We start from the raw sequence: 15395 nt of genomic DNA on the forward strand, positions 1-15395 counted from the left end.
TGCCAGAGGAAAGTTGACCTTGCTAGACTCATTGTCTATTTTGCCTATTCGAGCAGAGGTATTTTCAGTCTACAAGATTGCGTTGGTGAAAGCCCAGTTGGAGCAGTAATGGCACATGTAACTTAAACACTACACAGAAAGGGGTATAATACACGGGGTGACGCCTCGTATAACGGCGTGGTATTGTACACAACGTACAGGACAGCTGCTTCAAGGGGAACTCAACCTCTCGTGGCGAGTTCATATAAATAAATTATGCCAACAATATTTGAAGAAAAAAATCAATACCGAACTGCTTTGAGATCTCACACAAGACGTCAGTACAACAACTACTTCATTACAACATACCTGTATACATACACAAAGGTGAAGGCATCACCCATCCAGTGAGAGGGACGAGTTATAATGTGTGAGTGGTGCAAGTCTTAATATCACCTATAACAGTAAACACAAGGTAACACACTGGTAACATTTCCACGTCTTCACACAAAACGTTATCCTCGTGTCGTAGTTGTTGTGGTGCAGAATTATCATCAGTGTGTTAGTGTTACATTGAGTTATTTCTATTATTTGGCTTATGAATAAGTCGGTTTCAACGTCAACCTGTTGCAACCACACTGTGACGATAACCCCACTGTGGCAACAACACCCACACTGACAATAACACCCACACTGTGACAGCAATAGCCCCACTGTGGCAACAACACCCACACTGTGACAATAACACCCACACTGTGACAACAATAACCACAGTGACAACAATAACCACACTGTGATAACAATAACCACACTGTGACGACAATAACCACGCTGTGACAACAATAACCACACTGTGACAACAACCACACTGTGACCTGTGACCACACTGTGATGCATTCAAGTTTCATGTTTAATTCTCCGCCTCTTAAGAACACGTCATGGGGCAGTAGGGAGCCACCGTCAGCTTCCCCAAATACTGGTCGAGGTGGACACAGTAACACAGCTCACTTCTACAACAGTGGTTTTCTCTCCTCAAGTTCAAAGTAGTTTTCCGCTCATGAACGAAGACAATTTAACTATATTCTCACTTTAGATTCTATCTGGTAAAGTTTTTCCTTTAGAATGGAGTATATCAGAGATGAGTTACACGTTCAAGAATAAGAATCAATAAACTTCACAATCTTCATTAGTCACAACAAACATCGTAATGATCCGGATACGCAATCACGAACGCAAGAGCACATACCCTTAAATCCACAGTACCTGTTACCCCTTGGTCTGACTGTGTCATACTCGAGTGTTTGCGCGTCTATCAGGTCAAGTTGTTACTCAGCACACTCAACAGGATACAGCCAACCACGTGAGATGATACAGATGGTGTTGTTGAGGATACAGATGGTGTTGTTGAGGATACAGATGGTGTTCTCGAGGATACAGGTGGTGTTCTCGAGGATACAGGTGGTGTTCTCGAGGATACAGGTGGTGTTCTCGAGGATACAGGTGGTGTTCTCGAGGATACAGGTGGTGTTCTCGAGGATACAGGTGGTGTTCTCGAGGATACAGGCGGTGTTCTTGAGGATACAGGTGGTGTTCTCGAGGATACAGGTGGTGTTCTCGAGGATACAGGTGGTGTTCTTGATGTAGGTGACATTCTTGTAACCCTAGGTAATGTTCTTGGGGATATAGGCAGCGTTCTCAAGTTCGAGGTGAGGTTCTACTGTAGAGGATACTGGGCGGCGTTCTTGATCTTGATGACCATTCTTGGAACCCTAGGTGACGTTCTCTAGGATCCAGGGCACGAACATAGATATCCTAGTACAGACGCCGGGTAGGTTGGGCTCGGCGCACCCAATGCCCCACGAGATGATACCCGCCAGGAAATAGCGACCGTCAGCACCACGAACCTGCAGAGGCCCTCCTGAGTCACCCTGCGGGACAACACACATCAGTCACTAGGGATAATAATAACAATATCATTCTAATGTCAATACTACTACTACTACTACTACTACTACTACTACTACTACTACTACTACTACTACTAATACTACTGCTACTACTACTACTACTAATACTACTGCTACTACTACTAATAATAATACTACTGCTACTACTACTACTACTACTAATAATAATAATAATGAAAAGAAGGATTTTAACACTAAACATATAAGAATAATATAAACAATGTCCAAGAATTTATGTCCGCCACTGAACACACTTGAGTCTTAACAAGTACGACAACACAAGTGTAAGTCAATCTGGAGACCTAAGGACACCCAATAAATCTAATTTTAATCTAAACTAGCTGGAGGGGTGTAGTGTGTGGTGGGGGTGATAGCTGGGGGGTTGTGGTGTGTGGTAGAGGGTGATAGCTGGAAGGGTGTGGTGTAGGGTGATAGCTGGAGGGGTGTGGTGTGTGGTAGAGGGTGATAGCTGGAAGGGTGTGGTGTAGGGTGATAGCTGGAGGGGTGTGGTGTGTGGTAGAGGGTGATAGCTGGAAGGGTGTGGTGTGTGGTGGAGGGTGATAGCTGGACCGGTGTGGTGGAGGATAAGAGCTGGAGGGGTGTGGTGGAGGGTGATAGCTGAAGGGTGTGGTGAGAGGAGAGGAGAGGGCGGGAGGAGCGGGGAAGAGCAACCACACGACCCGCTATGTCTTCAATAATAGCGCCTGTGGCTTGGCTAGCGTACACCTTCTTCCTTACTACAGTGTGTGTGTGTGTGTGTGTGTGTGTGTGTGTGTGTGTGACCCATGGTTTAGTGTCATGGGTCCGTGGGTTTGAGTAGCATCAAGTCTCTCCATGTAATAATTCACCTAAGAACTCAAGAGGGAAAAATATTTAGTGATAATGTTCCGCCACACATTTAACTCGTAAGTGTGGGTCATCCATAAAGCTTGGCATCCTCTCCCGTGCTTCTGGCTAGCTGGGGGGCTGGCTGCTGGTACAGAGAGAGAGAGGGAGAGATCTACTCCCTCTGTACTGTAATAATTCTTTCACCTCTTACTTCCGTTATATTCTACGATGTCGCCGCCCAACATGAACCACCACCACCAACCTGCCCTGTACTCTGCCTCTTACCATTATAATTACCACGGTCATGAGGCTTCTCTGTTCCTTATCGTCTACCTCCCCCCCTCTTCTTCCTATTCCTCCTTCTCCTCCCCCTCCGCTTTCTACTACTCCATCACCTGGCCCTAGCCTCCATAACTCCATCATCTGCTACTCCACATGGCCCTAGCCTCCACTCCATCATCTGGGCCCTACCACCATTATCTGGCCTCCCTCCACCACCTAGCCCTACCCTCCACATCACCTGGCCCTACCCTCCACCACCTGCCCTACCACTCTATCACCTGGCCCCTACCCACCATCTGGCCCCTACCCTCACCACCTACCTCCACCACCTGGTCACCCTCCACCACCCCAGCCCCTACCCTCCATCACCTGGCCCTACCCTCCACCACCAGCCCTACCCTCCATCACCTGGCCCCTACCCTCACCACCTGGCCCCTACCCTCCATCACCTGGCCCTACCCTCTGTCACCTAGCCCCTACCCACCATTATCTGGCCCTAGCCTCCCATCACCTAGCCCTACCCTCCATCACCTGGCCCTACCCTCTATCCACCTGGCCCTACCACCATTATCTGGCCCTAGCCTCCATCACCTGGCCCTACCCACCATTATCTGGCCCTAGCCTCCATCACCTGGCCCTACCCAACACAACTTTCTCACGCCTACCACCACCACCACCACCACCGAGGTAACAGGTGTTTGTGACTGCGAATTTCTGCCTCAGTCTGTAGCTCACAATCATTGAACATTGTCTTAGTATAAACATCGTGTAACCCCTCGCAGTAACGCGTTATTGGTAACTAACTCTCGCCTCCCTAGTTACATAACGTAACGCAGGAGTGACACACACACACACACACATAAAGTGGTAGGTATACTGTAGTACATGATGCATACATACATTCTCTCTCTCTCTCTCTCTCTCTCTCTCTCTCTCACCTTATACCCACTCCTACCCCTGCCCCTCTCCCCACCACCCATCTTTTCTCCCGAGTGTGGCCAGATGGTCAGCAGCAACAGATGGACTGACCGACCTAGTGATGCTGGCTGACTAGGGGGTGAAGGGGTGGTCTAAGGAAATGGGTTAGGTGAGGGGAAATGGGACTTCAGGGAAAGAGGCTGGACCTAGGGCTACACCACCACCGTCACACCACCAGGGCTACACCACACCGTCACACTCTACACCCAGTCACACCCAGGGCTACACCCCACCGCACACACCACCACCGTCACACCCCAGGGCTACACCACCGTCACACCTACAGGCACACCACCGTCACACCACCAGGGTCACACCCCCAGGGCTACACCACCACCGTCACTACACCAGGGGCTACACCACCACCGTCACACACTACACCACACACACCCCCTACCACCACCGTCACACCCCAGGGCTACACCACCACCGTCCTACACACCGTCACACAGGGCCCCAGGGCTACCACCACCGTCACACCCCCAGGGCTACACCACCGTCACACCCCAGGGCTACACCACCCGTCACACCCCCAGGGGTCACACCCCCCAGGGCTACACACCACCGTCACACCCCCAGGCTACACCACACCGTCACACCCCCTACACCACCACCGTCACACCCCCCAGGGCACCACCACCGTCACACCCCCACTACACCACCGTCACACCCCCCTAGGGTCACCGTCACACCTACACACCACCGTCACACAGGGCTACCACCGTCACCGGGCTACACCACACCGTCACAGTACACCACACCGTCAGGGCTACACCAGGGCTACACCACACCGTCACACCCCAGGCTACACCACCACCGTCACACCCCCAGGGCTAAGCCACACCACCACCGTCACACCCCCAGGGCTACACACCACAGTCACACCCCCCCCAAGGCTACACCACCACCACCGTCACACCCAGGCTACTCACACCCCAGGCTACACCACCACCGTCACACCCCAGGGCTACACACCGTCACCGTCACCCCCAGCTACACCACCACAACACACCCCAGGGCTACACCAAGCTACCACCACACACCCCCCACCCACCAGGGTCACACCCCAGGGCTACACCACCACCGTCACACCCCCAGGGCTACACCACCACCGTCACACCCCCAGGGCTACACCACCTCCGTCACACCCTCCGAGGCTACACCATCAGCAAGTGTCAGTGACCGCCAGTGGACCAGCTCGCGCCTTCGGTGGAAACTACACTAATATTGTACGACATTTCAACCTACTACCAATACTACTAATACTACTACCAATACTATTACCACCAACTACTACTACTACTACTACTACTACTACACGACTGTCCCTACTGCTATGGCTATGATTACTACCATCACTATTACAAATACCACCACTACTACTATTACCAATGGTACTATTACTATTATCACCACCACTACTAATACTACCACCAAAACCACCCCGACCAATACTACCACTAACAAAATCAGCACCACCACCACCAGCAGCTTACCTCTCACCAACACTCCTACCATAGTATTCCACCATTCAAACTTTATCCCCTCCACCACCCCCTTCAAATTATACCTACCCCTTCAATTCCCCCATTAACCCATTCTTCTAACCACCCATTATCACTCGCCACCCACCCACTCACCTTCATCCACTAGCTACAACAATCACCACCCACCCAACCATCTTTACTACCATTCACCACCCATCCTAATCACAATCACCACCCACTCCACCTACCACCCACCCACCACACCATCAGACGTCTTCATCTCACCCTCCACCTCCTGCCGCCCACAAGCAGCATTGAACTGTTACAAAGTGGCGATGTCTTCAATAATCTCAGTAGTTGTTTGTGACGGTCGTAGGGAGGGCGAGTGACGGTCTTAGGAGGGTCGAGTGACGGTTTTAGGAGGGCCGAGTGACAGTTTTAGAAGGGCCGAGTGACGGTCTTAGGAGGGGGCGAGTGACGGTCTTAGAAGGGGCGAGTGGCGGTCTTAGGATGGGTGAGTGACGGTTTAAGTGCCTTCATTATATTACTATTATTTAATCCTATCTTCCATTTATATACTATGATCATATCGCCCCTCAACCAATGTCTTTCAAGGGAATATAAATTCAGTTTTCTTAATTTGTCTCTACACTCAAGGTTCCTAATGCCTGGGATTAGCTTTGTCATCCTCTTCTGGATACTTTCTAAGGAATTAATGTTCATTCTATAGTAAAGTGACCAAAACTAACCCACATAATCCTAGTGAGGTCTCATATACGTGAGATATAGTTGTAACATAACGCTATAACACGGAGAAAATTGAACCCTTTGAGTACTATGACGACCAGAGTACAATATCATCGTACTCTAGGGATTATAGATCATAGTTTTCAAAGGTGTTAAGACATCTTATTCGAGGGATTAAGTTATTGTACTTTAAAAAAAAAATCATTCGTTGAACTCCTGGGGATTCGAGAGAACTCATCTAGTTACGGTAGAGTCTCAATGCAATTTCGGCGCCATCATGGTTGTCAGCCTTTGTACTGTGGTTTGAGGATGACTGTCAGAAGGTATTAACTCGTCTTCACTTACGGTGGGAATTTTTAACTTTGGAATATTTGGTGTCTAACATTGGCTTTGGTGCCGAGGGAGGGAGGGGAGTGAGGGGGGAAGGGGAAGAGAGGGGGAGTTAAGAGGCTGGGGAGTGGAGGAGATGGATGAAGAGAGGAGGAAGGGGTGAGAATGGAGGGGAAGAGGGATAAGAGAGGGGATTGATGAGGAGGGAGGATAGTGATGGAGGGGGAAATGAAGATTGAGAGGGAAGAGGAGGGAGGGGGAGGGAAGAAGGGAGAGGATGAGGATGGAGGGGAGTAAACGGAGGGAAGTAGAGGGAAGAAAAGATAAAAGGGGAAGGGAAGGAGTAAGAGGATAAATTGAGGAAGGGAGAGAGAGGGAGGGTAGGAGGAAAGAAGGGAATAAAACATAGGAGAAAGGGAAGAGAAAGCGAGGTAGGAAGAGAGAGTCACAACAAATCATCATAAGAGAAAAGCGAGAGAAGAGATACAACAGGAAGGAGATAATTACACTGTGAAGAAAGTGTGAGACAAAGAGATAAGCTTAAAAGAAAATTAAACAGAAGAGAAGAAGACTAACAGAAAGTGAAAGTGCAGAAGACAAAGAAAAGTAAAGCAAATATATAAACATGAGAGAGAGAAAAAAAGAGAGAGAAAGAAAGAAAACAGAAAATAATTAAATAAAGTTAAACAAGGAAGAGAGAAAGAAGAAAAGTTACTATAACCAAAAAAGTAAAGAGGAAGAAAAAAAAAGAAAACGAGTGTGGAGTTAATAAAAGGTAAGGTCAGGTAAGGTAAGGTAAGGTAAGGTAAGGTAAGGTAAGGTAAGGTAAGGTAAGGTAACGCCAGGTAAGGTAACGCCAGGTAAGATTAGTTTAGGACATTAGGGGGGGGGGTCTTATTGTGGACGGGAAATACCTAAGCAGAACACATCAATTTTATAGACGAAAATATAAGGCTATATTATACATACATATATACAAGGACTATATCATTGCCCTATATGCAAATCTACAATATGGACATACTGTACAGTGTATACATGGTTATACATACAGTTATACCAGGCTATACATAGAGTAAATCCCAATTTTAAACTGTTGCCTAGTTAGTTACGTCACAGCCAGGGATAGGGATATAATTAAACAATACTAAAACATGGGGGAATAAACCAAATTAAAAGACGGGGAATAAACCAAATAAAAGTACGGGGGAATAAACCAAATTAAAGTACGGGGGAATAAACCAAAATAAAGAATGAGGGAATAAACCAAAATAAAGTACGGGGGAATAAACCAAAATAAAGAATGAGGGAATAAACCAAATTAAAGTACGGGGGAATAAACCAAAATAAAGAATGAGGGAATAAACCAAAATAAAGAATGGGGGAATAAACCAAAATAAAACACCTATAAAACAAACTATGAGTCAAAACTAAATGAAAACACGTTTGCTCTTGTCCAAATTTCAGCTTCCAAGTTTAAAAAAGTGCTTAATATTATCTGCTGCCCTGGGTTATATTTTGGGTTCACGGATTCAACACAGACTACCACCCAAACAACGGTATACATAGTTGTAAACACGCACTTTTATTCATGACTGTATACATGATGACGTAAAATGTATACCTTATAAAGAATTATCATCGCGGAATATGGGTTAAAATATGGACATTAATAAACGTGATTGGATAAATAACCAGAAAATAATGAAAACACTGATGATAACTGGCTATTGGCTTGGGAGTTTCCTTAAGACCATGACGTAAAATCAGTCACCGGAAAACGCGGGAAAAGTCAAAAGCGCGGGAAAAACAGTAGAGAGACTTCCCGCCACCCTGTGTTAACTAGGGCGGCAAGAGATGGAAAGTGCTGCAACCTGGGCTAATGGCTACCACAGTTTTATCTGAAACTGACTTAGAACGAAGGGAAATAACGAAACCAAGAGAAAAAATACAACGAGACACATTAGTAATCAGGAATAGTGTGGCGCCAGTAGTGAAAATTCCCGTATGTTATCGTTCATCAAAAGAGGCAACACACACACACACACACATTACCGTATCTTATCACAGACACGATCAGTTGTACCCGAATCATAGCAGAAGAAATTATAGGTTGAACATTCACTACTAAGTCTATCATCAACTCTGACACGTGATGATAGATAGGAGTAATTTACTGGTTTATTACAAGTATTTTTCAACTGTACAGATTTTCACTTTTATGTTCGTAAGTCACTGGACAACTAAAGATTAGATACAGCTTATTTCACCTGAATATTAGACACCTCAGCTTACTTCACCTGAATATTAGACACCCCAGCTTATTTCACTTAAAGATTAGCCACCGTAGCTAACCAAACCTAACATAACCCTTCCAGTTAGCGTTAGGGTGGTTAATCTTAAGGTGAAATAAGCTGGGGTGTCTTAACCTTCTGGTCATTTCCATAAATCCTAAATCTTATTTTAAATTATTAATAAATCCGGTTAAATCCAGTTACTGTTACTTCGACAGAGGTTGTGAAGTGTGCAGCAGGGTAAGGTGTGCAGCAGGTGCGAGGTGTGCGACAGGGCGAGGTGTGCAGCAGGGGGTGTGCAGCAGGGTGAGATGTGCAGCAGGGAAAGTGTGCAGCGAGGTGAGATGTGCAGCAGGGTGTGGATGCAGCAGGTAAGTGTGCAGAAGTGCCTCATCCACAGCAGCTACACCCGGTCTCCCCTACACCCAGCCTCTCCTACACCCAGCCTCCCCTACACCCAGCCTCTCCTACCCGGCCTCCCCACCCAGCCTCCCCTGCACCCAGCCTCTCCTACACCCGGCCTCCCCTACCCGGCCTCCTCTACACCAGCCTCCCCTACACCCCGGTCTCCCTACACCCAGCCTCTCCTACACCCAGCCTCTCCTACACCCAGCCTCCCCCCACCCAGCCTCTCCCTACACCCAGCCTCCCCTACCCGGTCTCTCCACACACCCAGCCTCCCCCACCCAGCCTCTCCTCACCAGCCTCCCCTACACCCAGCCTCTCCTACACCCAGCCTCCCCTACCCAGCCTCCCCTACACCCAGCCTCCCCTACACCCAGCCTCTCTTACACCCAGCCTCCCCTACACCCGGCCTCCCCTACACCCGGCCTCCCCTACACCCAGTCCCGCTTGTTACCCGTCGTGGGACCTCAAGAAAGTCTGTTATATTCAAGCGTTTATTGGCTTCGGTTCATCAACTACCCGTGTATGTATGTGTGTGTGTGTGTGTGTGTGTGTGTGTGTAGACAAGAACAGTCTCTCGCCGTCAGGACATAGAAGACCGTGCCACTAAGATACCAGGCTCTCACGTCATGACTGGAGGAGGTACGACATCCTATGGCAAAGTATGACGTCGATTAAGACTTTTAGATCAGGTCTCTTATAATACGAGGCGGCACCATTATGAGCGTCTCACCAGCACCTTGGCAAGAGTTCGTCCTCCTCCTCCTCCTCCTCCTCCTTCTTCTTCTTCTCCTCCTCCTCCTCCTCCTCCTTCTTCTTCTCCTCCTCCTCCTCCTTCTCCTCCTCCTCCTTCTCTTTCTCCCTGGTGACGTGACAACACAACTAACTTGGACACGTCTATTCAATCCGGGTTCAAAATGGCGTCGACATCTAGGTGAAACTACCGTAAATTTGTGTTTTTATATTCCCAATTAAGGAAAAAAAGTTAATTTATAACTGTGTGAGTATCAAGTCCAGCGCGTTCAGATAATAAGTGTCATCAGGCAGGTAACGAGAGAGAGGTTCCCTGCGTGGCATCTCACCCGAAAATAATCTGAAGAAAAAACCCAGGAGTGTGAGTGTTGATCTCCGCCACAAACACATCTAGAGACACCACACGCATCATTTTATGGGCCAGAGAACCAAAACAATAGTGGTGGCGAGAATTAGCTGATAGTCAACAGGCGCGAGAGAAAGCTGGTGCAGGTGGTGGCGGGAGAGGAAGGGGGCGGGCCGCTACCTGTGCACCCCCACCTCTGACACGCTCCATGACAAGATGAATGGTATGGTCACTACATCTCAGGCGGTGAAATTAGGAGTTTACGTACGGTGAACGCGACAGTGAGCAGGCGAGAGGGAGGCTAGAGGGGTAAAAGGGTAAGGGGAGAGTTAAGGTGAAGGGGGGGGGGGTACGTTGGGGAGAGGGAGGTTGAAAAGAGGATGGAGATAGAGAGATGTTGGGGAAGGGAGCGAGAGAAGGAGGAAGGGAAGGGTGATAGGTAGGGAGAGGAGACGGGCTGTGTATGATCAACTGGTGAAGGGAAAGTGTGAGACGTGAATCAGTAATAACACACACAACTGTACAGGGGGAAAGCGTCAGGGTACTAGGCAGTTATCCTCACACTTCTCTCTGTTTTTTTCCGACCAGTATAACAAGTACAAAAAGGGCACTGTGGTAACACCTGAAAATCAGGCACACCAGTTTATAACCTAACCTAATGCTAACCAAACCAAACCTAATGCTAACCAAACCTAACCTAATGCTAATGCTAACCAAACCTAACCTAATGCTAACCAAACCTAACCTAATGCTAACCAAACCTAACCTAATGCTAACCAAACCTAACCTAATGCTAACCAAACCTAACCTAATGCTAACCAAACCTAACCTAATGCTAACCAAACCAAACCTAACCTAACCAAACCTAGCAAAACAAAACCTAATAGAAGTAAAGGGAAGGGATAGGGATAGGAAGAGGAGGTGAAGGGGAGGAAGGGGAGTCAGGAGAAGGATGAGGAGGAGGAAGACGAGTAGATGAGAGGGGAGTAAGAAGGTCAAGAGGAGGAGGAGGAGGTCAAGGGTAAAGAAGAGGAGGAATAAGAGGAAAGGGAAGGAAGACAGGTGGTAGCTTCATCATCACATTCGTTACAAGTCAACTTCAACAATTGTCAACAAACCCTCAGTGTGTGTGTGTGTGTGTGTGTGTGTGTGTGTGTGTGTGTGTGTGTGTGTGTGTGTGTGTGTGTGTGTTTAATATCACCCTATACAATACTTAATAACAACATAAAAAGCAAAATAAAAACACGCTGGAGAGAGACAGAGAGAGAGCAAAAGAGAGAGAGAGGGAGAAAACAGAGAGAATGAGAGAGATATGTAGAGAGAGAGAGAGGTGTCGTGTAGGGCTGCCACTCACCTGTGTCACCCAGGGGGAAAATTACCCCGAGGGAAAGTGGCACTGCTAGGGGGCAGGGAGGAGGAGAGGAGGAGGAGGAGGGGGAGGAGAGACGACGGGGAGAGAAGAGAAGGAAGAAAACAAGATTCCCCTTATACAGGTAAGACTCCTATTCTGTGGTGGAGTCCCCCCCATTGCTGAGTAGACTTCCATCATTATACATGTAAAGACTCCCCCATTATACAGGTAAAGTTTCCCCCATTACACAGGTAAAGTCTCCTCCATTATACAGGTAAAGACTCCCCATTATACAGGTAAAGACTCCATCATTATACAGGTAAAGACCCCTCCATTATACATGTCAAGACTCCATTATACTGGTAAAGTTTCCCCCATTACACAGGTAAAGTCTCCTCCATTATACAGGTAAAGACTCCCCCATTATACAGGTAAAGACTCCCCATTATACAGGTAAAGTCTCCCGATTATACAAGTAAAGACTCCCCCATTATACAGGTAAAGACTCCAGATTATACAGGTAAAGTTTCCCCCATTAAACAGGTAAAGTCTCCTCCATTATATACAGGTAAAGACTCTCATTATACAGGTAAAGACTTCATCATTATATTGGTAAAGTCTCCTCCATTATACAAGTAAAGACTCCCAATTTATACAGGTAAAGACTCCCGATTATACAGGTAAAGTTTCCCCCATTAAACAGGTAAAGTCTCCTCCATTATACAGGTAAAGACTCCCCCATTATACAGGTAAAGACTCCCGATTATACAGGTAAAGTTTCCCCCATTAAACAGGTAAAGTCTCCTCCATTATATGAGTAAGACTCCCGATTATACAGGTAAAGACTCCCCCATTAAACAGGTAAAGTCTCCTCCATTATACATGTAAAGACTTCCCCATCATAAGATAGTCTCCCCATTATTATACCCTTTGAGACTCCCCCCCCCCCACCCCATCAGGAGGAGGTAGAGGTGGAGACTCACTCACCTGGCAGGAGTCTATGCCTCCCTTCTCATAGCCAGCACACAGGAAGATCTCAGGGATGTGCTCCTGACGCCCGCCCTTCAGGAACATGTCTTTACACTTGCTGTTGCTCACGATGGGCACCGACCCCTGCAGGAGGAACATCAGGGTATTATGGTGGGGGTATGGTAGGTGGTGATTATGGTGGGGGTATGGTAGAAGTGGTGATTGTGGTGGTGTGGGAGGTGGTGATTATGTGGAATTTATTGGGTGGTGATTAATAATTGGTGTGGGAGGTGGTGATTGTCGTGGTATGGGAGGTGTGAAGGTGATTGTGAAATTGGTCATGGGAGAACTGGTGATTATGAATTAAAGTGTGGGGGTGTTGGTGATTATGGTGGTGTGGGAGGTGAGTGATTATGGTGAGGTATGGTGGTGGTCATTATGGTGTTGCGGGAGGTGTGATTATGGTGGTGTGGGAGGTGGTGATTGTGGTGGGTGTGGGAGGTGGTGATTGTGGTGGTGTGTGGGGTGGTGATTATGGTGGTGTGGAGTCATTTGATTATGGTGGTGTAGGGTGTTGATTATGGTGGGGTATGGTAGGTGGTCGTATGGTGGAACTGGGAGGTGGTGATTATAGTGCGGTATAGTAGGTAGTGATTATGGTGGTGTGGGAGGTGGTGATTATGGTGGTGGCGGGAGGTGGTGATTATGTGGTGTGGGTGTGGGAGGTGGTGATTGTGGTGGTGTGGAAGTGGTGGTGGTGGTAGGTGGTGATTATGGGTGGTGTGGGAGGTGGTGATTATGGTGGTGTGGGGAGGTGGTGAGTTATGGTGGGGTATGGTAGGTGGTATTGTGGTGGTGTGGGAGATTGGTGATTATGAATTTGGGGGTATGGTAGGTGGTGATTGTGTGTGGTGGTGTGGGAGGTGGTGATTATGTGGTGGGGAGGTATGGTATGAGGTGTGGGTTGTGGTGGTGTGCTGGGGTGGTGATTATGGTGGTGTGGTGGTGGTTGTGGTGGGGTTATGGTGGGTGGTGATTATGGTGGTGTGGGAGGTGGTGATTATGGTGGGAGGTGGTGATTATGGTGGTGTGGGAGGTGGTGATTATGGTGGGAGGTGGTGATTATGGTGGTGTGGGAGGTGGTGATAATGGGAGTATGGTAATTGATGATCATGGGAAGTATGGGAGGTGATAATCATGGAAGTATGGAAGCTGTTGATCATGAGGGCTATGGCAGAAGTTAACATCGGGAATATAGGATGTTCAGGAGATGGAGGGGAAATGCATGACCACCCCCATGACCTCTCCTACAGAAGCCCGACCTCACCTTCTGGAGGATGGAGGGTAGTCGTCCGTGTTCAGATAGTCGTCCCCAGCCCGTGACAGTGCCTCTCTCTCCTATCAACAGGTCGTTGTTGCCCGGGAGACAGATAGGAGAGATATGGGGCAGGAACTCCAAGGGTGACTCCATCTGCACCAGCGCCAAGTCGTACTCGTAGGTGAAGAAGTTGTACTTGGGGTGGACGGCCTTGCGCTTCACCGCCCTCTCCACATACGGGAACGGCTCCATCACGGACGAGAAGTCATACTCTCCCACGCGAATCCGGATTTGTGACGTCAGCAGACTGTGTTGCACGAACGAGAGGGGAGGGAGGGGAGGGGGTTAGGAAAACGTAAACATTGGTATAAAATGGATTGTTTGGATTACTGTTGGTCGATTATTTCAGTACTGACCTATGAAGAAAGAAAGAAAGAAAGAAAGAAAGAAAGAAAGAATGAAGAAAAAAGAACGAAGTAAAAAGAAGAAAGAACGAAACAAGACGAAGAAAGAAATACCTACGGTACAGTGACAAACTAAAAAAAACACAATCACCTACAAGGAAGGAAGGAAGGAAGGAAGGAAGGGAAGGAAGGAGGGAGGAGGGAGGGAGGGAGGGAGGGAGGGAGGGAGGGAGGGAGGAGGGAGGAGGAGGGAGGGAGGGAGGAGGGAGGATGGAAGGAAGGAAAGAGGAAGGAAAGAAGAGAGGAAGAAAGGAAGGAAGGAAGGAGATATGAATGGAAGGAAGGAAGAAAGGAGATGAAAGGAATGAAGAAAGGAAAGGAGAGAATGAAGGAAGGAAGGAAGGAAGGAAGGAAGGAAGGAAGGAAGGAAGGAAGGAAACAGTACTCACTCATCAACACAGTGGCCGGCGGTAGCGACCCACTGCTCGTTCAGGAGGGCTCCGCCACACCTATGGGTCGACGAGAACCCGAAGAAGCTGGTCCTCCTTACCGACACCTGCCACGGCCACTCCCCGAACTTGGCGCTGGTGCCGTTCACTATTCTCCCCTCAGGCTGCCCCATCATGGTAGGCACCCCACACTCTAAAGGGGTGGAAGATGGGGGTGTATTAATATCTGTGGCTAGGAACTATATCTGTGTGTTGGGCTTAAGATACATACAGTACACTAATTACAGGTAAAAATAAAATGTAATTAAATAAAAATGTATGCAGCTTATATCGACTGTAACTTGATAACTTAAGGTTAAAATATATGGGAATCATATCAAATTATATCTAATTATGGGTCAATTATAGTAGTGTGCATGCAACTTAAAATATATGTAACAAACATAAATATTCGTAAATTAAACTTATTCATGAAACAAACTTAAAAAACACGAAAAAAAAATCAATT

The 15395-nt window shown here is 47.7% G+C and overlaps 1 protein-coding gene across 1 annotated transcript in view; it reads right to left on the minus strand.

The window, feature by feature from the left end:
- The window catches only part of LOC121877377 (serine proteinase stubble-like), a 72180-nt gene continuing 56785 nt past the window's right edge, over window positions 1–15395 (minus strand). The window contains exons 5-8 of the mRNA XM_042383113.1: window positions 14888–15080; window positions 14044–14341; window positions 12735–12860; window positions 1–1907 (exon numbers count right to left, since the gene is read on the minus strand). Of these exons, the coding sequence (XP_042239047.1) occupies window positions 1749–1907; window positions 12735–12860; window positions 14044–14341; window positions 14888–15080 (776 nt within the window). The 3' untranslated portion in view covers window positions 1–1748. The remainder of the gene's footprint in view (window positions 1908–12734; window positions 12861–14043; window positions 14342–14887; window positions 15081–15395) is intronic.

The sequence above is a fragment of the Homarus americanus genome, unplaced genomic scaffold (assembly GCF_018991925.1).
Source record: "Homarus americanus isolate GMGI-L3 unplaced genomic scaffold, GMGI_Hamer_2.0 scaffold367, whole genome shotgun sequence".
Lineage (NCBI taxonomy): Eukaryota > Metazoa > Arthropoda > Malacostraca > Decapoda > Nephropidae > Homarus > Homarus americanus.